Genomic DNA, 22,088 nt, shown 5'->3' on the forward strand with positions numbered 1-22,088 from the left:
TTTTAGAGAGACGTCAAAAGAAAAAACCTCCCAATCACTGCAGTTTATGCTGGTTTTAAAATTGAGAGGAATAACAACAGTTTGATTTAGTAATCCTAGGAATTATCAGTTTGCTCTTCAACAATCAGAATTAATGCTAAAATCAGAATTAATGCTAAAATTTGACTTAATGAAATTAAGTCAAAACCTATTTATAATATTTCTCCCAACCCAGTTCCCCAAAATCACATGGAATGGAACACCCACTAATGGTATTTGACACCAATTAAACTGGGATAAGAAAAGCTCTCCCTTCTTGGTTCTCCCCCACAAGAGCCAAGAGGAATATGATGCCTATTTCACTGCAGCTGATATCTACCAGTCAAAGGCCAGTAACTGTTGCCAGCTCCTTCACACAAATCCTATCTAGCATGCCATATAATGAATTTGTTCATTTGTTTAGTTTTATTTAAAGCCTAGTTAATGAGCAAGTTATTTTCTCTGGTTTTAACAGCTTTTACCCTATCTAGCAAATAGGGTGCAGATGGTTAAAATTGCAAAGACCTGGCTAATTCTACCATTCCAACCCCCAAAAGGAGCTTTTATTTCTTTCTTACTACAAGTTTTACAACATGCATCTTCCTTTCCAATATGCTTCAGAAAACACAAGAGAGACAAACAGAAATGAAGGCTGGCCTCAGAAGCACTCAGAGACCCTGCTGGGGACCTTAGGAGCCACTCCGCTGTGCCAAGCCAGCGGGCAGCAGCTGATGTGCAGTGACTAGAGCACACCAAGCCTGCAACCTCCAGTTACCATGGACCCCAGTGGCAACACATAACCCTAACCAGTAGGGCCTGTGGCACCTGTGTTCCATCACATGGTCAAGAGCACCCAACACTCTGGCAGAAACTGCCTTTCCAGGTGGGAAAAATGGGACTTGGTAAGTACAGGAACCAGGTCTGAGGGCTAAGGGAAGAGTTGTAGGCATGAGGCTCCATGTATAAGTGGTTTTTTCTCAGGGCACTTGCAACCAGCATCCCATTCTAGCAGTCTGGCTATTGTTGGCCAACACTAGCAGTGGGAAAACTTCAAGAGTTTTAGTATAACAAAAGCTGTCACTTGTCCAAGTACCCTATCCCTTTTCCAAAATTGCTACAATTTTAAAAATGCAGTAAACAATGGAACAACAGTAACTTTCATTTTCAAAAGCTGAGGAAAGTAATCTCTGGTTTGATAGGTAGATGTATCAGCAAAAAGTTATTTGTTCTTATAGCCTTTGACTTACCTTGAAGTACACACTTTTATGTACTTCTGGAAGTGCATAAATTGTGGTTTTTAATCAAAAGCAGACAAAACTAGGATAAAAATAAAGTCCAGAGCTATCTACTGGAAGTTGAAGTATCTGTGGTGAAGGGCAGAATCCATGCTGTTCCTTCATAAACAGTGATCTGTTCACTTTCTCAAACACAAACCCAGAGACATTCCAAGGTTGTAAATAGTTCCCCCCACCACACATCATTACCCACCAGCAATATATGCTGTGGTTCTTCACTTACTCATGTTTTCATAAAAATAAATATCTCTTTCAATTAAAAAGATTCTTCTTTTTGAAATTACTATATTTGAGTTAGAGGGATGAGTGTTTGCTCAGTTCTAAAAGCAAACCTAAATTCTTGAATGAGTTTAGGTTTATGTAGAAATAATTACAGAAATGGGGGGGTTAGCTGCAGGAACACTTCATTTTTTAAGCCCCAAGCAGCAAGCTTACTGTTAGTCCTACGACTGCAACCCCAACCCAGCGATTTGAACTCCTGCTTTCTGTCACAAAGATTTCTGCTACTGAGGATATATCCATCCTTTGCAATCACATACAACATAATTACAAAATAATCCTAAATATATGACCTGCAGGTATTAAAAATCTTTTCGTCCTGATCACTTATCCAAGCCAAAGGTTAGAAAAATCTTACACATTCTGGAAGCGGAAATACTGCTATTTATGAAATTCGAGTTTTAGTTTTCCATGTCAACATCAGTAAAGCTAGGGATTATTTTATTAAACTATTTGTATGTCAAGCTTTCTGAAAGATTAGATAGCACTATGTTAAGTACTTAATGGACCATATACATAAGCAAACAGAAATCTGACATTGATAGTACCTACGTAGTTTCTTTATCAGTAAAAACACATGAAACTATTTCAATTCATACTGTTTCTTACCATCCCTATCACACTCACTGATCAAAGTTTGGTTTGGGCTTTAAATATTTCAGAGTATGGTCAAGAGTCCTGGGTACATAACACACGTTAAGTAGTACCTCAACGGTCCATGGATTCTTTGTGAATATTCAAAGGTACCTAAATTAAATTTTGGATAGAAACCCAAATAATAATCAGATGTTTTAAAAGATTACAGAGAAAAAAAATCATGCTATTTTCTATTTAGTAATACTATCTGCAAAGCCAAGGATGAGAGCTAAGCTTCTTGTTTAGAATGGTTTTCTTAAAAAGTAGTAGGAGCTTACTACACATTGTTTAAGACTATTTTCCTCTCTCATTTACAGGAGGACCAGAGAATTATACAGCAAAATTGAGTATTTAGGGACAAGTTAATTAAAACAAAAACTCGTGGGTTTCAGGAGCAGGTTTTGATAATAAAAGTTATCAGTGAAGAGTTCCTAAGAGCTGGTGAAGCTTCCCCTCTCAGAAGTGGCACAGAAAGCAAAATGACTACCACTGAAGATTTTGTTATAAATAATTAAGCTTCATGGTTCCTCTGCAACTCTGAGGGGAAAAAAATAATCTGGAATTTAAGTCTCTCAGTATAATTTTGAGATGATCTTTAAAATATTAGATTCTAACTGTACTTTGGAATAGTTTTATAGTGTTATCAAACATTATATTAGGAACAGCCTTGATCAAGTTGTTCTCCTGTACCGGAGCTGTATTTTGCAATCAGAATTTGTGCCAATCTGATATGGGGGAAAAGGCACTCCACAGGAGTGAAAACACACATTAAAAAAATTGTACAACATAAAAAAAATAAAGGGTTTTTTCCTCTCCAAGTCAACCAGCAACTTTAGTCCAATCTAGAAACAAGAAGTATTTGTACAAGCACCTTGGTAAAAAACTTACAAGCTTTTTGTTAAATAAATGCATTTTAAAGGTTCTGTATCCTTGTATAGCCTCGTTCTTCAGTCCTCTGCAAGCGTTAATGATCATTTGCGATCTATCCAATAGCTTTTGCTACAATACTTCCCTTCTACTCCTCTGAACACTGTTTTATTTCAAAAGATCTCTACAAAACTTCTGGGGAAATAGCATAAGATGTCACAATAGCTTAGTCATCTGATGGTACAGTCCTTTGAAACAGTCTATTTCTAAGTATTATAGAATAAGATCCACATTATTAAAAATTAAGTAACAAGAACTAGCCATGAATAAAAGTCAGTTTACAACTGCTCAAAAACAAACCAGCCCCCACCCTAAGGTAATTTTTAAAATAAGTGTCTGATGCAGAGTCAGTAATCCAACCAATGTATTACCAGAAAGCAGCGACACTGCTTGCTATATTGTATGTAAACCTGTGGGCTTTTAAGGAGTAGAAATTTTTTTACAGAATTCAAGACATTTTTTATCATTCATCTTACTGTTCTATCATGGATGAATAATAAATATTAATATGATCCTTCTGTTTTCATAGTGGGTAGTAGTTCTAATAGTCCATGCTCTTTAACAAATACTCGAATACGAGGATCTGTAATGATCCAAATAGAGCATCCCATTGCAGGTTGTGGGCTTTTCCCCCTGCCCTTTCCCTTTTAAGCCTTTTGGTTTGCACCACTTAAGTTTAGACAGCACCACCAGGAAACCATTCAAAAGTAATTCACCATTTAAGTAGTGCAGTATCAGCCAGATACATTTCATGTAATGCATCTCCCAGTTGCATCAAAATTTCTTTGATTAACAGTGTACTACCATTAAAAAAAAAGAAAAGAAAAAACAGAAAAAACCCAAACACATAAAAAAACCCCTCTGGTAGGGAAACAAATTAACTTCAGTACATGTATAAGAAATGGCTGATTAGCAGCTTCCCCACATTAGAAGCTAAAGCTCTTTCAGTTACTGTAGACTGCAATAAAAAACAGCTGAATTAGCAGTTAGAAGCACTGGATAACAGAATCAGTTATATTAGTGCTATAGTGGTAAACTACAAAGCTAAATTCTGGGAGACAAAAAAATCCAAGTATTTTACTTTTAATAAACCTGAAAAATGTTCAATAAAATATACCCTAAAAATAGACATTTTAACAAACATAATTGGGTAAAACTTCTAATTTTTTTCTGTTATTTACTCATTCCTTTATTCTTCTGAAACACACAAGTATGATTGGCAATGTATGCAGCTGAGTACCAAAATAAAGAATTCACTTTAGAATAGTACAGAATATCTTTCAAACATCTCTTTTCATGGTTGAAGTATTTTAAACCTTAGATTGAGAACAAGGAACTAAAGTTTTAACTGGCTCAAAAATTCTGATTAGAGCCCTGTGTCCTGGGTTCAGCTGGGATAGAGTTAATTTTTTACAGGAACCTGGGGCAGGGGGGCATAGCAGGGGCAGCTGACCTGAACTAGCCAAGGAGCTATTCCATACCATGTGACATCATGCTCAGTATATAAAAGGGGGGGGGGGGGGGGGGGCTCTCTCGACTTTCGGTGGTGAGCAGTTGCACTGTGCATCACTTTTTGTATACTCTTTCATTAGTACCGTTGTTGTTGTTGTAACCTTTTTTTTTGTGTTGTCCCAGTAAACTGCCTTTATCTCAACCCTCGAGGTTCCAGATTTTTTTTTTCCTCTCCTCTGATTCTCCTCCCTATCCCACCGGAGGGGGGGGACGGGAGGAGTGAACAAGCAGCTGCGTGGTCCTTTGTCACCGGCTGGGCTGAAACCATGACACCCTGGAATCTCTTCTAGTCACAAATATCATCAAAATTTATTTCATGTTTCTCCCCAACACAACCTGCACTTTAAACATTGCTTCCTATCCAGTTTTCTTAGTCCATTACACAAAGGGAAATAGCTGTACATCATATACATTAAATACATCATATGTAGGAAGAAATGTGCACTTACCAAGTGAACATAAGGCACAAAGTATCCAAAAAGCGCAGCTGGGATCCCAAAAGCCCAGATTCGGTAACTAAGAACTTTGAACACAGAGAAATTGCAAATTTTTTTGTCAGGAGGAAATCTGAACTTTCCCTTCTTTCCGGCCTCCTTGTCTTTGGGATTGGAAATAAGGGGTTTGTACATAAAGCCAGCCAGGAATAGAATAAACAGAAGTACGCACAGGACCCGCAAGGTGTTGTATAGGCCAACAGAATCAATCAAAACTCTCAAGAGGAAGGGCAGTGACACGGTGAACAAGCTGCTGCCTGCAGTGACAATGCCATTCACTAGTCCAAGACGTTTCTTGAAATAGTGCCCAAGGATGACCAAGGATGGCTGGTAGGCAAATGAGCAGCCACAGGCAAATAAGACTCCGTAGGTGAAATACAGAGGTTCAATGGTGCTATATCAAAAGAAAAAAAAAGAAAAAATCATTAGTGTTTTGTACAACACTGTATGCTCACATTCACCCACCATATGCAAGACAGTTTTTCAATGAACTGACATATTTACAGAAGTGAGTTAAGAGTTAGCATGCACTTATAGTTGAAATACACTGCGCAGCTTAATTCAGCAATTACACTATTTTCTTCCACTGAAAGTTTCATAGAAGTCACTAAACAGGTAAAAGAGCAAAATCATATTTAAGTATAATTGCACCAAATAGTCTGACTAAAAGAAAGTTTTAAAAGTCATTGTTAAGGTGAATTAGCCAAATATAAGTTCAACCACTGCTAGGTTTGGTTTCTTCTTTTCCAGAGAAAATTATATTGTTTAGATTTATACATTTCTTCACTGTGCTACCAGTTCAAACGTAATACTGAGCACTCCTCATGAACGCAGAAAAATCAAGTATTTATAGTTTATTATGAAAATACAATAGCAGAAGTAGTAAACATCATTAAGAATGAAAAATAAAACAAAAATACTGTTAAGTTTTGGCAATACATTTTAAGCAAATTATAGACTTTTTAGGTTGTTGGGGCTTTTTTAGACAAATAATCTCCTTTTTATTAAATATTCTAAATTCAGTGCTTTGATCCAGACATTAGATATGCTAAGAAATAAATAGGAAAAAAGCTTAATAAAGAATGAAACTTCTCAGCCCATATTAAGGAAGATCTTCACAAGGTTCTCCAACATTACCATCTACTAGACAACTGAAATGAAGCAGAGCCATTGTATTAGATCACAGGCAGACATGGGATGTTAAAAGATACTTGTTCAAGAAATCTTAACAGTATAAAGTAACAGTGTTAGTACAATTAATTTAGTATTAATAAGTCAAAGCAAATATTTTCAACATTCAGAGGAAGGAGGCAATGTGTGAGAAATGTTTTTATACAAGATGTGAGGTTTTCAATGAACCATAGGCTCTCTTCTATCAGCTAACACCTGCTTTTAAAGCAGTTCTAGAAAACCATTTAACCTGTTTTTTAAGGAGTATGAATGCTTTATGCAGTGCTTTTCATCGTATCGTAGGATGTTACCTGCCAGCATCCTTCTACATAAAAATACACTCCGCAAGCTTCCCATGGAATTAGAGAAATTCTTAGAAAATAGTATTTGACCAACAAAGGTGTGACAACAGAAATTCTGGTTTTGTGTATTGTCGTGAAAAAGAATATTTGTGTAACATAATATTGTTGCTTTCTACATTAAACTATCAATTTCTAAAACTGATTATACACAAGCTAAGCCAGCAGAAACAACATAAGGGGAAAGACTGATTACCTTTATCAAGGAAAATAACCAGGAGAAATAAAAACAGAAGTTACAAAATGAGAGGAGAAACATAATACAGTAAGGACAGAGAAATTCTGCTTCCATCTCTAGACTCATTCAAAGACTTTGCAGTATGACATACATAGTAGAATATTTTCCTGCATTACAAATACTCTTACATCTCAGCTTCCTAAGATGTAAAATTTATATTAAGAAATTCGTATGTAACAAAAGCAGTAAATCATATTTACATTTACCTACTGTACAATATTTTACTTTTCGAACATTGACTTCTATATCTGAACTACAATCCCTCAATTAACGGATAACATCATAGGCATAAATCATTTAGTGTAAGTAACATCATGAAACACCAAGATTGCACATTAACATGGCATGTACTCTAACAAGACTTCACCTCTCCTCTCAAAGTGCTCCTCAAATTCTAAAAGAAAAATCAAGGTAAAATATTTTATAAAGTCTTTACAAAATAACTTCCTTTTAAATGCCTCTTCTGTGCCCTCGTTCCATTAGATATCAAGGAAAACACAAAGATGGTAGTATTTTGTTCAAAGGAAGAAGACACCTTTCCTTTATCAAGGAGTTTAATTATAATAACAAGACTGTTCAGTATTTACCACTTACACTACTGGGAAGCAAGGAAGAAGAAAGACTTCCAAGATGCATTTAGTTTTTACCTCACCTGTGGTAACAAGCCTATAAACATATCAGGAAGTGGAATTTTTGTTTGTTTGCTTTAATAAAATGAACTAAGCAAATATTTGCACTTATATAAACCAAAAAAATAAAGTAAAAATTCAGAAACTTGCTCAAGTAAAAAGAAAACAAAGCTTGCTTTTTCCCATACATGTAAGTTATTCCAAGAATAAATATAAACACTAGTCTCAGTACCCAAGACAGAACTATTTATCTTCTCTTCCTGTAAATTTGTGGATATGTTTTCACATTAGGGGACATATGCCCAAACTAGACATATTAGCTCAGGCATAGTGCCACACAGCATGGATATTCATCCATGCAGATCACAGCCAGCTCACATCTATCTGGTTCAGAGTACAGGCATAGAAAACACATTTTCACAAGCCTGTCTGTGTAGATGTATTTTCACCTATGTAGGAAACTTCTGATTTTTGTTTTTGATTGTTCCTGTACTTATTCTGCTAAGGGTGGGGAAAAAAGCAGACAGAACTAGAGGTAACTGTCACTTATTTTCCTGCTACTTATTACCCTATCTTCACTAACCAATTTCTGCTGATGACTAGAATAAGTAAATTTCCTGTTTCCTCATCTGCTATTGGGCATGTCCAACAGATCAGCCACTCTTGAACTTCTTAGGATTTATTCTGCAAAAGTTACAGAAATGTACAAAATGAAGTGTAATCTGGAGGAAGAAAAACACTCAACTACTGTTCAAGTTTTCTTCAATAACACAAGAAAGAACTGAGATTTTCTTAATAAAGCCAATAAGCCCTAAGTATGTGTCACTATACAAAGGTTTTCAACTATCCGTGTTTGGCAATTGGACCAGTAAGAACAGAAGACATCAAAGTTTACTAGAACATCAACACCTTCCTGGAGGTCCTACTACATATTTATCAACATTAAAACAGTTATTTAAAAGCAAATTGAGGTGGGAAGACAAAAACAATGTTTAGGTACCTGCTAAAACACAGCATACATCAAGCAAACATACAAGTTTATCCAGGACAATGCTGTTGATCTCATAACCTTAGTCTTGCTGTTAATACATTTATATATAGTGGTTCCTGTTAAACAGGGACTGCTGTTATAAGGTTATATTATATTTTTAAAATTACTTCTGAAGTTGAAAGTACCACTTGGAGTTTTCACAAGTCATAGTGAGAAAGACAAAAACAAATAAAAAAAGATTTCTACTCTAACAGATAATATAAAGTAGCACTGCCTACTCCTTCATATTCTGTTGATAGGATCAGCATTACCTCTACATTCTAAGATTGATAAAGTACTTTGAACGTAAAGAAAATAATTTTTTTACCTTACAAAAGAACTTGAAAGGAGTCCAACAAACCCTACTGCAGCTCCAATAACAGCTACTTTTCGACAACCAAACAGGTCTGTGAATATGCTGACTATTGGAGAACAGAAGAAGACCATCCCCATAGAAAGAGAGCTCACCCATGCTGCAAAATAGAAGATGACAGCATTTTAGAAGATGAAGTGATTTAAGCTATCAGCTAGCATTTGTTTTAGTTCAGCAACATAAAATCTTAGATAAAAGCTGGGTAACAATTATTTAAATATTTTTAAAATAGTTACCCAAATTTTTAAGTATATTTACCTAACATGGTAGAAATACCATGATCAATTTACAAAATCAACTAATTTTGACTTTATCAGCTCAAGGAATGCAATTAGCTACAAAAGTTATTATTACTTTTACTTTTTTTTTTTTAAACACAATTATTCCTCCAGTAACTAAGCTAGTATTCAAACTGATGACTAGGCCATTAAAGATACCTTTGAGGCTCCATACGCATTCTGACATCAATTAGCACATTTCACTCAATTTAATTCTAGAGTTTAATGACTTCAAACAGCTAGGTTTGTTAAAACAATTAACAAATTTTTAAGGTAATTACATAGATCTAGCTCATATTGAATATTAATAACGATTAAATGAACAATAGGCTTTTACACTATAATATACACATTAGGAATATTTACTTTAAACTAAATGAACTTGAGCTAGTACAACCATTTCCATACATAACAGAAAAAGTGTCACTACATCTGATACTGCTCCAGCTTTACAGACATAGTTAAAATGTACTTTGCTTACAAATAAGTCTTTAGATCATTAAGATTCAGTTCAGGTGAGTACAGGTGAAGTTTCAGCCACAAGTGTGTTTTTTATTCCAAGTGTACCAAAAATACCTTCAAATAACTTAGGCAGAAGAGAATTTGATTCATTTTTAAAGTCAACTTTCTGCTTCGCTTCATACAGGTGTTCAGAATCACATCTTTTACCTGCTATCATCTAATTGTTCTTTCAAACATGCTTGCATTACTGATGTTACACCCAGCAGTTCTCCCAGCACATAAAGGTAAATCAAGCTGCCGTAGCACAATAGTTACAACAAATATAGTCAGGTGGGTAAGTGTCCCCATCTATTTGGAAAAACAATTGGCCTAAACAGGTAGTGTAAAAAGCTGCTGATGCAAGATGCATTGGAAAAAATGTTTTAACTTTTTTTTAATTGTACAGAAGATGAAAATACTCTTTCAACCTGGAATGGATTTAAATCTGTGTAACTGGAATTGTTTAGAATATCTTTCCTAAAGAGACAGTTAGATAAACACTTGTGACTCAGTGATAAGGGCAAATAAAATTATCTGAAAAAAACATATATAATCAAGAGACCTAATGAAAAATATTTACCAGTATATCTACCAATACCAAGACTTAGAAGTAGCGCTGTTAAAGCGCCAGTGAGCCCTACACATTGATGGAAGACCCCATTGTGCAAGGCACTAAAGAAAACAGAGCAAAACAAACATGCAAACAAAAAAATTGTTTCTTCAAAGAGTTTACGATGTAAATGCAAGACAAAAGAGAACAGATGGCTAGAGAAAAACAGAAACAAGAGTACAAGGAATAAACCCTTTATTTTAGGGCAAACAATGATCTCAATGAACCATGACCTAACTGTTTGGGGCAGGCGGGGGGGGGGGGGGGGGGGGGGCACGCTGGAGGTTTTTGAGCATGTGATAAATATGATGGAGTTTCAAGGCCCAATCTGAAGAGAGTGAAATACTTTTATGGGTATTTGCTGCATTTCCTGGGTGTGACTAACCCAGACAAGATAGTCCTGCCATCCTTGCACCTCTGCAGTAGAAACATGAGCTGTATGAAAGGAGAGCACAAACAACTAGGAAGAACAAGGCCCCTGTGATGCTGACTGAAAGGCAAAGACGAAATTCAGGCAAAGACGAAATTTATGGAAGGTCTGTCCTTCTTCTTCCTCTGCCATTAAGGAAGACGCAAATGCACCTTGGGTGTGGCAAGAGATAACTTTGAGATCTGTCCCATTTTACAGCCCAGATGGCTCCTGATGTTGCAAGACAACATTATACCAACTACAATTTGTAAGCAGGAATCAGAAGGAGTAAATGCTCTCATACAGCCTGGAGACCAGCCAGTTGCAAATCTTCCTAGAATTCCAACTTCTACAAGACTCACATCCTTTTACTTACCTTCCCCAGAGTGAGCTGTATAGAGCTTGCAGTTCTACTGTCCAAAGGAAACCACAGACACTAAGAATTAAAATGTCCATGGCTTCCTGTCACCCCCCCAAATAAATGGTAGTTCCACCACCATGAACAGTCCTCAGCATCTCTGCATGACTTGCAGGGCAGCACTAGGAATCACAGAGTACCTGTGACACCTGGGGGATCTGCAAGGCCAAGAGAAAAGGCAGCTGAATCTTGAGAAATGGACATTACAAGACTCACTGTCATCAGATGGACGGTGGTACGAAGGTACCAATGCATGGTTTAACCTCCTGCCAGCCTTCTTGCCTAGGTATGACAAGACACAAAGGCAACTGTGGCACTAGAGAAGACCACCAGGGACTACTGGTTATGAGAATCCAATCTCACATGGACAGGTACATGTACCCCATTCATGGAGACAAACAGGTAAAGACACTGGGCAACTGAAACAGACTAAGTAGCTGGCATAAAGTCACAGACTAAATTACTTCAGAGTCACAGATACAACTTCAGCAGTCCTAGTTTCCAGTTAACACAGGCTGTGATTCAATTAGCCTTCTCCTTAGTGAAATCAAATACTTTACAGTACTTTTCAATGGCTTATACAGCTAATTAAATAATTGGAATATAAAAGCCTGAAGTGAAAACGTTCAGCTCAAATCACATTCAGTTAACAACATGCTGACTTTGTATCTTCATGCTTCCAGGTACTAATGAAAGAAATATGCTTTTCTTATCACTTGTTTCTCTCTTCTTTTTGTTACAGCAAAGCCTGAAAAAGAAAGGTTCCCACTGATTTTCAACACAAGAGACGGTTAAGGGGAAAGACAACAGTCTTATCAGAAGCGTTTCAGAATGGCACTGCATTAAACTGCAGAAATGGGAGCCCATACTCTACCACTTACCTACCTAATGGAAACTGGAGCCCTTTAAATTACAACTTTAAGTTAATATGAGACTCTTGTGTCCTACAGAAATGTAACTTAGAGATGTTGTTGGCATGTCTTGTATGGACAGCTTTATTTAATGAAAAGAATGTTCTTGAAGCTTAATTTCACATGTATGCATAGCTCAAGAAAATTTACTGTATTCATGCTTTATGAAGAAACCTAGCACCAAAAAGAATTAAGATCTACTCAGAACAGCATATGTGTAAATTGTTAATTACCTTAAGGCAAATAATTCTTGCTGCAATACCTTGATCCTATGAAGAAACCGATGGCTATAAAACATACTCAATAGACCCAAGTAATTTTCAGTTTCACTTTGCTCAAGTAAGTTTTGAAGCACTCTTACACTTTTTCACTCAGTATGAAACAGGTACAATGACTTGTCTTCACATTTTTAAAAAGATGTTACAACCACTGTCCCAAATACGGAATATGAAAAATTACAAATGCAGTTTGCCAGAATAATGAGAGCTCTCTAGAGCAGTCATTACATATTAATTAAAACATTTCTCCTCCAGGCCATTGGCCGCTTTCCTGGCCACAAGCTGGCTATATTCCAGAGCTGCTAATTCAGATACTAATACAGCACCTAATTGCTACATATAACTGCATTCATATTCATACACAAAACATTTTGATTGCCATAGAAGAAAAGCTATTCCTACTTTAAGGACTTAAACCTTCCTTAAGGCACTAGAAGGTAAGAATCAACTCCTCAAAACATGTAATTGCAGAATAACCACTTGCCAAGCTTTCGTAGAAGATGGAAAAGAAGTTATCCTTAAAATTAAAATATCATACCAGAGAGCCTATTGGTAGCATCTACACTGAAAAGCCTGTTTCTGTGCCACTGAAGCACATAGATTTTAAAAAAAACTTTATTATAACTAAAATTATTCTGAAGTGAAGTCACAGCTACATGTTCTTTTCTTATCAGTTCACTACAAATGTGCATAGTTCAGCTATAATCTATGTTCTCATATTTCTTTAATTATGTCTCTGTTCAAAAGTCTATAGCAATGAAACTATACCACATAATCCACAAATATGCTGCTGTTTTACCATGAGTTTTTAAAAGTCAGCTTTATTTTAAATAGTGTCTTTTGTCTTCAGCTGTAAATACAGTATCTTATATCTGAGCATTCACAAAATAATTCCTATTGTCACAGCTGCATTACGTAAACATAGTTTGGTAGATAAATATGTAACCAAGCTGTTAAATGTTTTAGTTCATTCTTTAGACTCAAGCACTAGGACTTAGAGACAACAGAAAAGAAAGCATTAATACCATATCGCATTGGAATGCTTTATTGTACATAAATTTAAATAAAGGCTACTCATCCATAGCATTCCTCTTCAAATCAAGATTTTTCTATGCATTATAATAAAAATCTTACCAGTTTTATCCTCACAAGTGTCTTTCAAGTGGTTGGCTTAACACAGTAATAACACCCTTCATTCTTTAATGAACTTCAAGAATTTTTTTAATATCTTCCCCTGAGATTTTTCTGGTTGAGACAGGGAACAAAAAGCTACTGTCTGGAAGACAAGTGATACGAGGCAAGTGAAGGGAAGAATATTTAAACTGAGGATTCAAAATTGACTCAGAAATATTTTGTTGCCCCACATTAAAAAAAAAAAATCAGATATCTGTGTTTGTGTAGCTCATACAGCAAACAAAGACAGCAGTATAATTACAGTTCACTGGATAGGTTGCAGGATAATCTACATATACTAAGAAGCACAGACTGTGGAAAGCCAGAGCAAGCTTCCTACATTCAATATAATAGCTTCTCATGTGCAAAGACCTATAGCTACACTGGTTTTGAGCACTTGCAAAACAGACTGGCCAACCATCCCCTAAACCAGTACCTCTGCTCACTGTCAGATATCCTTCCTAAAAATCAGTTCTCCCACCATCTCATTATATAACCAGTACAGTAGTTCAGGTCATACTACACAGCTAATACTTTAAAGTACAAACTATAATGATGCAGATAATGAGAAATTCTTGCGTTAACTCATAATGAACAGAAAGTACAGAATCAGAGGCAAACTGCTTTGGAGTCAAATCCTTCATTTATTGCTCCATTTATAAGCTGGAAATAATACTTCTCTCACACTGAAAGTATGTGAAATGCTTGTTGTTTTGTGGAAAGTACCGTACAAAGCAGATTTCTAAGAAATACATTTTTTTAAATGTGTAAAATAAACAATATAAGACAAGTTATTTGAATGGCAGATGTTTAAAAATGTTTTACTGTCTCACACTGAAAAAGTTTGTGCAGAAGTAACCTATTACAATAGATTTATAATGCAGAGTTAATGCAATTGCTTAAATAATGGATCAGCTTTAATATTTAGCAGGGCTTTCCTTGTGTTTTATAAAAATACTTGACAAAGTTTACAATATGAAAATTTTCATGCCTCCATTAAGTTATTAATTATGATTTCTGCAAGAATAATGAAGCCTGTATGTACTCTCCCAGCCTCAAACCAGTAACAGCTGAGGGACTTCCCAAGCCAGGGGTTTTTTTGGTTTTTTTCCTACTAAAATTTGGACAATCCTTTTTTTTCTTCTCTAGTGTATTATCAATATTCTGGTGATTTCTCCTCCATGAACTGCCATCCTCTCCTGCAACACTTAAACATTTTCAGCATCTACAACATCTTACAGCAAACTACCCCATAACTTAACTATGGGCTGTGCGAAACACCTCCACTTTTATTACAGCCATTTACATACAAGGATATTTTCCTCAGCAAAGCAGAAGATTAGCTTCCATGAGATTTTTTTATGAGTGTAGCTCAGGAACTTGAGCGATCCTGTTTAGAGGAAACAGAAGTGGTTGTTCAAAGTTATTTCTGGAGATAATTTGCTCGTCTCCTGCTAGTATTAATAATTCCTTGCCTACATAATCACATTTAAATGGCATTTACTTTTAAGAACAAAAGAATTGCAATACTGTGTAGATCAAAGACTGATTTAGCCTAGTATCCTGTTTCTGACCACCACAAAATACTCAAAGAACATTTGAAAAAGGGCTAGCATCCTGCAATGTTTTTTCCCTGGCTGCATCCTCCCAACATCCAGCAATAAGCAGCTTAAAAACCTCCTAAGCAGAAAGTGGCATTTAACCATTCAAGAACGTTTAGTTCCATCAATATTACTTTGGCTTCACTGCATTTTACTGTAAACAGAACATGCTCAGGCACCAACAACACATAAAAAATAAATTCCCCTTTGTTTTGAACGTGCTCATACTCTTAATTCCTCTGCTGTAAGAAATATGAACTAATCATCCCTGCTAAACTTCCTCTTGCAACCTACGCTTTTATAGGCCTTTATCAGATCTGTTCATACTAGTTTCTTCTGCAAAATGAAGAATCTTTTTGACTTAGTCTTTGTATAGAAGATAGACTCTATGTAAAGGAGGAAGAGGGAAGAGTGTAACTGTATTAGACAGGGTACTCAGAACTACATACAGTATTTAATATGGGACAAACAATAAGTTTCTGTGCTAACAGAACTTTTTTTTCATTTTCTACCTCCTAATTATTTTATTTTTTTTTAAGTATTGCAATGGCTTCAGAGTAAAGATGTTTAGAAAATTATCCATGACCTTATTTTCCTCCTAATGGTAATGACCGATGTAGAGGCCATTTTATTTTTTTTTTCAGCATGTATTTGGTTTATATTTCTCCCCACTAGACACATGTACACTGAATTTAGTCTGCCATATTAATCTCTCAGCAATAACACAAGAACTCAGCAAGTCTTAACAGCCACCAACATGCTCATGTATGAGGACAGGCTATAAAGTTTGAATTTGTTCAGCCTGCAGATGAGAAGACCAGCAGCTCAGAAGGAATTTGAGTAGTGCCTCCAGATACCCAACAGGTGATTATTACAGAATATAAAGCTAGCCTCTTTTCAGTGGTGCACAGTGACAGGACAAAAGACTACTAAAACTGCAATAAAGGACATTACAAGTGGACGTTATAAAACAATTTTTTTACCATGAAGGTAGTCAAACACCAGAATGTGTGGTCCAGAAAAGCTGTGGAATTTCCATCCTTGGATATATGAAAAACTTAACAAGGCTGTGAACAAGCTGATATAACTCAGAAGCTCAATGTATTTTTTTTAACTTGGCCCTGCTGAGTGAGGGGTGTCAGACCAGATAACCAGAGTCTCTTCCAAACTCAAGTTTTTTTATGGAAGAATATTGTTCTAAACCCCTGCTTCTTGAAAAACTAGATTCTGAAATTCATGTTAAACCTTAGCAGTTCTTCAGAAGAAAAAATTTAGATTGGCAATATTAGGCCAACCACCAATGCCTTCAATCTTAGATGTAAAAATTCCTTCAGGTAACAGAAAAAAAAATAGAACTAAGCCATAAGATTAAAACCCTTCCCCACCCACCCCCCTTCACAAGTGGGAAGGAGCGGAGGGTACCTTGAATTCTAAGCCAAAGAGATCTTTACAAGTAGATCTCATGAAACCTATTGTTAGCATTATAAATGTAGTTTCATTGCTTAGACCTGCTCTATTTCCCTCCTATTGATGCACTTTTTCCATCAATATTGTTTTATTCTTGTTTCCTGTGCCCAGAAGCACAGGGTTACCCTTTGCCTAAGGCAGTCCAGATACATCATCTTTTATCCATTATCTGTTTTTCTTTCTCCACGGAAAAGCTACTAATTTCCAAAAGAGAGAATTGTTCCAACAGATGTTAGGCAACCAAGAGAGCAACAGAACCATTAGACCCAGCAAGTGTCAGAATATCCTCCCATGTCCAGAGAGCCTCTGTAGGTCACCCTCCTGGAAACTGCCAACCCTATTTTTATCCAACTTATCACTACCCAAAGACAATGTCAAATGCCTTGTGCTACATGCCTTGCTTACACACGCCTGTGAAAATTCAGACTGCTCAGTAACTTCTCATGAATTCTGAGGAATTTCATTAGTTGTGGGTGCAAAAGGGAGAGCAACTGAATTTCAACATCACTGTTCCCATTACTGATAAATCCACAGATCACAGAACAGTATGTCAGTAGAAAAGGAAAGCAGAGATTGAAATATATGTATTGACGCATTTAGAATTCCTACTGTCAAAAAAGTACACTGCTTGTTCTACTCAAAAGAGATCTGCTGATCCCATTAGAGAAAGTATATGTTTAAGGACTAAAAATAAATTTATGACATAATGCTGCCACAGGAAGTATCCTACATTCTGAACTCAGGTTACACGACTACAGCTTTCAGTTTGCTTACTTACAAGTGTCTAGTTTGCAGATGTCTGAGGTAGGCTCTCCCTTAAAGCAATACTATGAAAAAACCAAACAAAAAGCCCCAATTTAAATAAAAATTCTAAAAATCTTTTGGGCAAAGAGAATTTAACATAAGGAAATACCATCTCTTTTGGACACCAAAGCTATCTTGAACAGGCTTTAAGAATCAGAATTATCTACAGAGGATCTAATCAGATTTCCGCAACACACTCAAAGAGATTATGGCCAATACAAAGGTTTATGAACCAGGGACTAGTAGAATTATCCAACAGGAATACAAGACATTGGTCTTCCCCCCCTCCACTCTTTTTATTCTTGTCCCTGAGGAACAAGTCTTTTATTGAATAACCTTATTACTGAAAGATACTGGTAGTTATAATGAGTCAGAAACCAAGACATATATATGACCCACCGGATCCCAGTAAAGAGATCTTTGAACAGACACCCTGTTTCCAGTACCACAAGTGTGAAAGCATAAGCTCTGTTTTCAGCAGACATTAAGTCATTATCAGACATTCTGAACTAGTTTATTCTGAATTAAGAGAATGAACTCACAGATTTTATAAACAGCTGTAACATTTCCTGTGATAATGTATAGCATCTCTTCAGCATACATACCTTGTGACAGTCCAGAATGCTATTTCAGGTTTGCATGTGCCATTTTGGCCTTGAGGCAACAAGGTAGAAAGAAGCATAAACTTGCCAATATGTTGTAAAATTAGCAAGATAAGCTCATGTAGTAGGAATAAAACAAAAACAACCATTGTATCAAGTCAGAACATACACTGATTTCTTCCAAGGCTTTATACACCATAAATGTTCTCTGACATGATGTAACAGATGAAAGACGAAGTGCCAGAAGAGATTCACATGTATCCTTAATAGTGACCTTCCCCAAGCTTGCCATTTACAAAAAAAGGACTAGTTTCACCCTCTGCCTTCATAAGTAATAACAACACAAGATCAAGATCTTGATCTGAGATCTCTTCTCTACTGAGAGCAAATGCTTGTCAGCATAAGCAGCAGGAAAACAGAAAAGTCAGAAAAATGGGTATTCATGCACTGACAAAACATCCCATACCACTGCAGCTAGCTGATTACTTAACTACCATCTAGTTTACACTCGATGTAATAAGACAAGCTTAGGCAGAACCTGGGGGCTTTTTTGCTTGTTGGTTCCCCCTTTAACAAATCAACAAAACAGATAGTAATGGTGAAACCAAAGCAAGTATCATGGGAAACTGATCATAACATTTTCTTCAAACTGCAAGACACAAAATAGGAACCTGAAACAGCTAAAGATATTCTTAGAGGCGAACAGCTTTTACTACTAGAGAGACTGCAGATCTTCTATGTAGTTTAAAGTTAGAGGAAAATAAACAAATGCTTAAGTTAGTAAGAGCTAAAACAAAAGCTCAAAAGCTAAAACAGTGCACTGTTAGGCAAAATATTGCTGGTAGAGATTATAAGTATTAAGCCTTCAGAAACCTTTAAAGGAAGGCTGAAGTCAATCATTAACAGAAAAACACATGCATTTGGATTTCATGGCAAACTGAGCTTGACCTTTGACACTTAAGTCTGAAAATGCTGTGGTAGAAAGAATAAACAAGGAACAAATCGATAAGAAATGGCTGTAACCACTTGTTTTTCCTTTTATAAGTCACACAAGAATGTTTTCTGCTGTCTGAGACAGTTTTCAAAGCACAGTGTAATCACATTTTTAACTAAAGGCCTAAAAAAAATTTAATTCCAGAACTTAATTTCCAGGCACATTTTTATCTCCCCCCCCCCCAAATAAGCACTGGCTTCTTTATTCACTTCTTCAATTACTAAACAGTTGAACACCAAGGACCATGTTCTGTTTTGATTTAGGATCAGTGACATTCTGTGTAAGAAACTATTAGCTATTAACTTCAAAGATGACAGCCTGATTTGCCAGAAAGGTTTAATCCTAGCTGCTCTAACAAACAACAGTTATACACAAGTATGTCATGCAATGGTCTTGTGTTTTAGAGTTATAACATAGATTAGACCTTAAGATCCAAATTCTTAAGTTCTCAATGGAGCTACTAGTCTTCTTCCTTTCCCCCACCTCACTTACACTAGGGCAAGACCTGCAAATCAAGGTTGCCTTTTAAATAGCAGAAGCACACATTTCACTTCTACAGCATCAGAAGTTCTTGTGAGACCATGATGCAAATAAAAAACAGACAAGACAACAAAATCTTAATTCACAGGTTTGGTACATTATTCGTAGTCCAGGAGTGTAGTTTGCCATCAAGCAGCTCAGGATCTAACTAACTTTTCACACGCAAAGATCCTTCTGAATCCACCAGAATTGGCTGAGAGACCCCATCACATCTCAGGAACTTAATGAGCATCCTCAGGACAGGTAACAGCATTTATTCTGTGATTACATCAACATATATTCCCCTTATGTTCTATAGGTCCCTACAGAATAATCAAGCTTAATTTAGGCCTTAAATCCATATACTCAAGGCTCAAACTGTTACCTAACAGATCTCCTAATATTACAAACCACCATTCCCCATATCCACTCCAAAATAGTCATTAAGAGCATCACATTTACAGCTTTATAGGCAAACAAGTAACCATTTTCAGCAAGGGACAAACTATTTACCATAAAGAAAAGTAGTACACTAAGCAAACCCAAAATACTGTTACACGAAGTCAATAGAAGAACAAGTGATTTACAACAAATCATTTAGATGCTGTAACAGGTAAATATTTTTCAAGGTAAGACCTGACTGTTGAACCAGCATCTGCTTCAGAGAAGAAGAATGTATATTTATATAGGAACAAAAGCATCTACTTTGAAACAGGACATTTCAAGCCAAAAAACAGACAAGTATTCAGAGGCATGTGCCTGCATTTAGTATTACAAGTCCAAACACTGAACTACACAGCAAAATTCTGTCTTTGCAATTATAACATTACTTTGTGCTATAAGTATGTGGAAAGCTAGATTTGTCTTTAAAAGAAGCAATCTTAAGGTAAAGCAAGGTGACAAATAACAAGTTCAGTATGCCTATCTCAAAGAATGCTTACTTTTTTTTTTCCAATATTTACGTATAAATTCATCGGTCTCATCACAAATACACTGTCCAATGGAAATACAAGTCCAAAACTGGACTGTTTTTAAGTGACACTAATAATTAAATGTTGTTTTCACAGGCTGAGAAAAGAAGGAGATTCACATGCATCATATTTTCTTTCACCCATATCTCCCATTCTTTTCCCTTCAAATACTGAAAACTTAGTAAAATAACAGGGGCACCATAAGTTTTTGCCCAGCAAACAAATGGATTAAAGTGTTGGCCCTTTCAGAGAATTAATAGGAAGAAGGAATCATTTGCATGGAAAGCTTGATAAGAGCAAATACAAGAAAAAGCATGTATGACAGGGTAATTCTCTGTGTCAGCATGTGCCCTCTGTATCAGTTACACACACACATGACTCAGCTTGTGCCCTCTGAAACCCTTGTAACCAAGTGAACCAGCCACTAACTCTTGACCTTGTTCTTCTACCTCATCTTCATCCAAAATTTTCAAGTCTGCTAATATCACTTACTGGGACAAACTATTTCTCATTAATTTAGTGTCCAACTACTCAGGCATTTATCTCATCTGATTTCCAGCAACCCAAATGCCCAGGTTGCCATTCATGTAGAAAACCTGAACAAATTGCTACTTTGCACACACAAAGTAACTTTATCTTAGATATACAGCTGATAAACCCTCATGAATGTGACTTGCTGCATATATAATATTTCACATATTTCACACATGTGATAAATCAGTCTGACAGATACAGGACATATGAACTATAGCTTGAAGTACTTCACAGATGTGAAATTCACATCTGTCCTACCTAGTCTAATATCCAGTTTGCAAAAAAATCAAAAGCAAGAGCTTCTACATATTTTTCTTTATTCATAATACCAACAGAATTTTGATTAGAGTCTCTTGACACTGCAAATACCACTGGTAACAGTTACAATTTAGGTGACAGTTACAGTTAGTAAAAGTAGAAAAAAAATTTTAACAAAAAGCTTCCCATTGATCTGTTAACTCACAGGCCCCTTCTTCCAGCCATTAAAATGCTTTTTTTCTTAAGAAACACTACTGGGTCAAACATGAAAGCAAACGTTTCCTCAAAACTATTTTAGAAGTGTACCATATTTAAGTTGATATTCTACAGCTGAGAATTTAATTCTTACTGAGTCTACCCCAAAAAAAACTATTTAAACTCAGTTTTTCATAGCCATTTTCACACAACTTCCATATTCCACACTCAGCACCAGGTATTTCCACAGTAAAACACATCAATTTCATTTTAAAATACAAATAAATGGGCAAGTAACTAAGCTACTTGAGCACTGTTTTAATTTTAAAAGTGCAATATTTCTTTTGAGCAAAAATTCTATTTACTTGAGATAAGGCACAAATTTTATTCTGCAACATTTGTCACATACATAGGTACTCTTTCGCATTACAGGTGGTTGGTCTCCTTTACCATACTGTATTACTCTGCAAAAATTATTTTGTTACACTTACACTTAAGTCATCCAATCAGTTCTCAAAGTACTGATTATACTTCTAAATAAAACATTTCTTTAAGTTACAAATAGGTAAAATCTAGTAGTAAAGCATATATAAATAATGATATCT

The 22,088-nt window shown here is 35.9% G+C and overlaps 1 protein-coding gene across 1 annotated transcript in view; it reads right to left on the reverse strand.

Annotated features, from left to right (window-relative positions):
- Window positions 1-22,088, reverse strand: part of SLC16A10 (solute carrier family 16 member 10) — a 75,148-nt gene that overhangs the window by 23,161 nt on the left and 29,899 nt on the right. Inside the window, exons 2-3 of the mRNA XM_049817880.1 lie at window positions 8,916-9,060; window positions 5,117-5,555 (exon numbers count right to left, since the gene is read on the reverse strand). Of these exons, the coding sequence (XP_049673837.1) occupies window positions 5,117-5,555; window positions 8,916-9,060 (584 nt within the window). The remainder of the gene's footprint in view (window positions 1-5,116; window positions 5,556-8,915; window positions 9,061-22,088) is intronic.

The sequence above is a fragment of the Accipiter gentilis genome, chromosome 15 (assembly GCF_929443795.1).
Source record: "Accipiter gentilis chromosome 15, bAccGen1.1, whole genome shotgun sequence".
In the NCBI taxonomy this organism is placed as follows: domain Eukaryota; kingdom Metazoa; phylum Chordata; class Aves; order Accipitriformes; family Accipitridae; genus Astur; species Astur gentilis.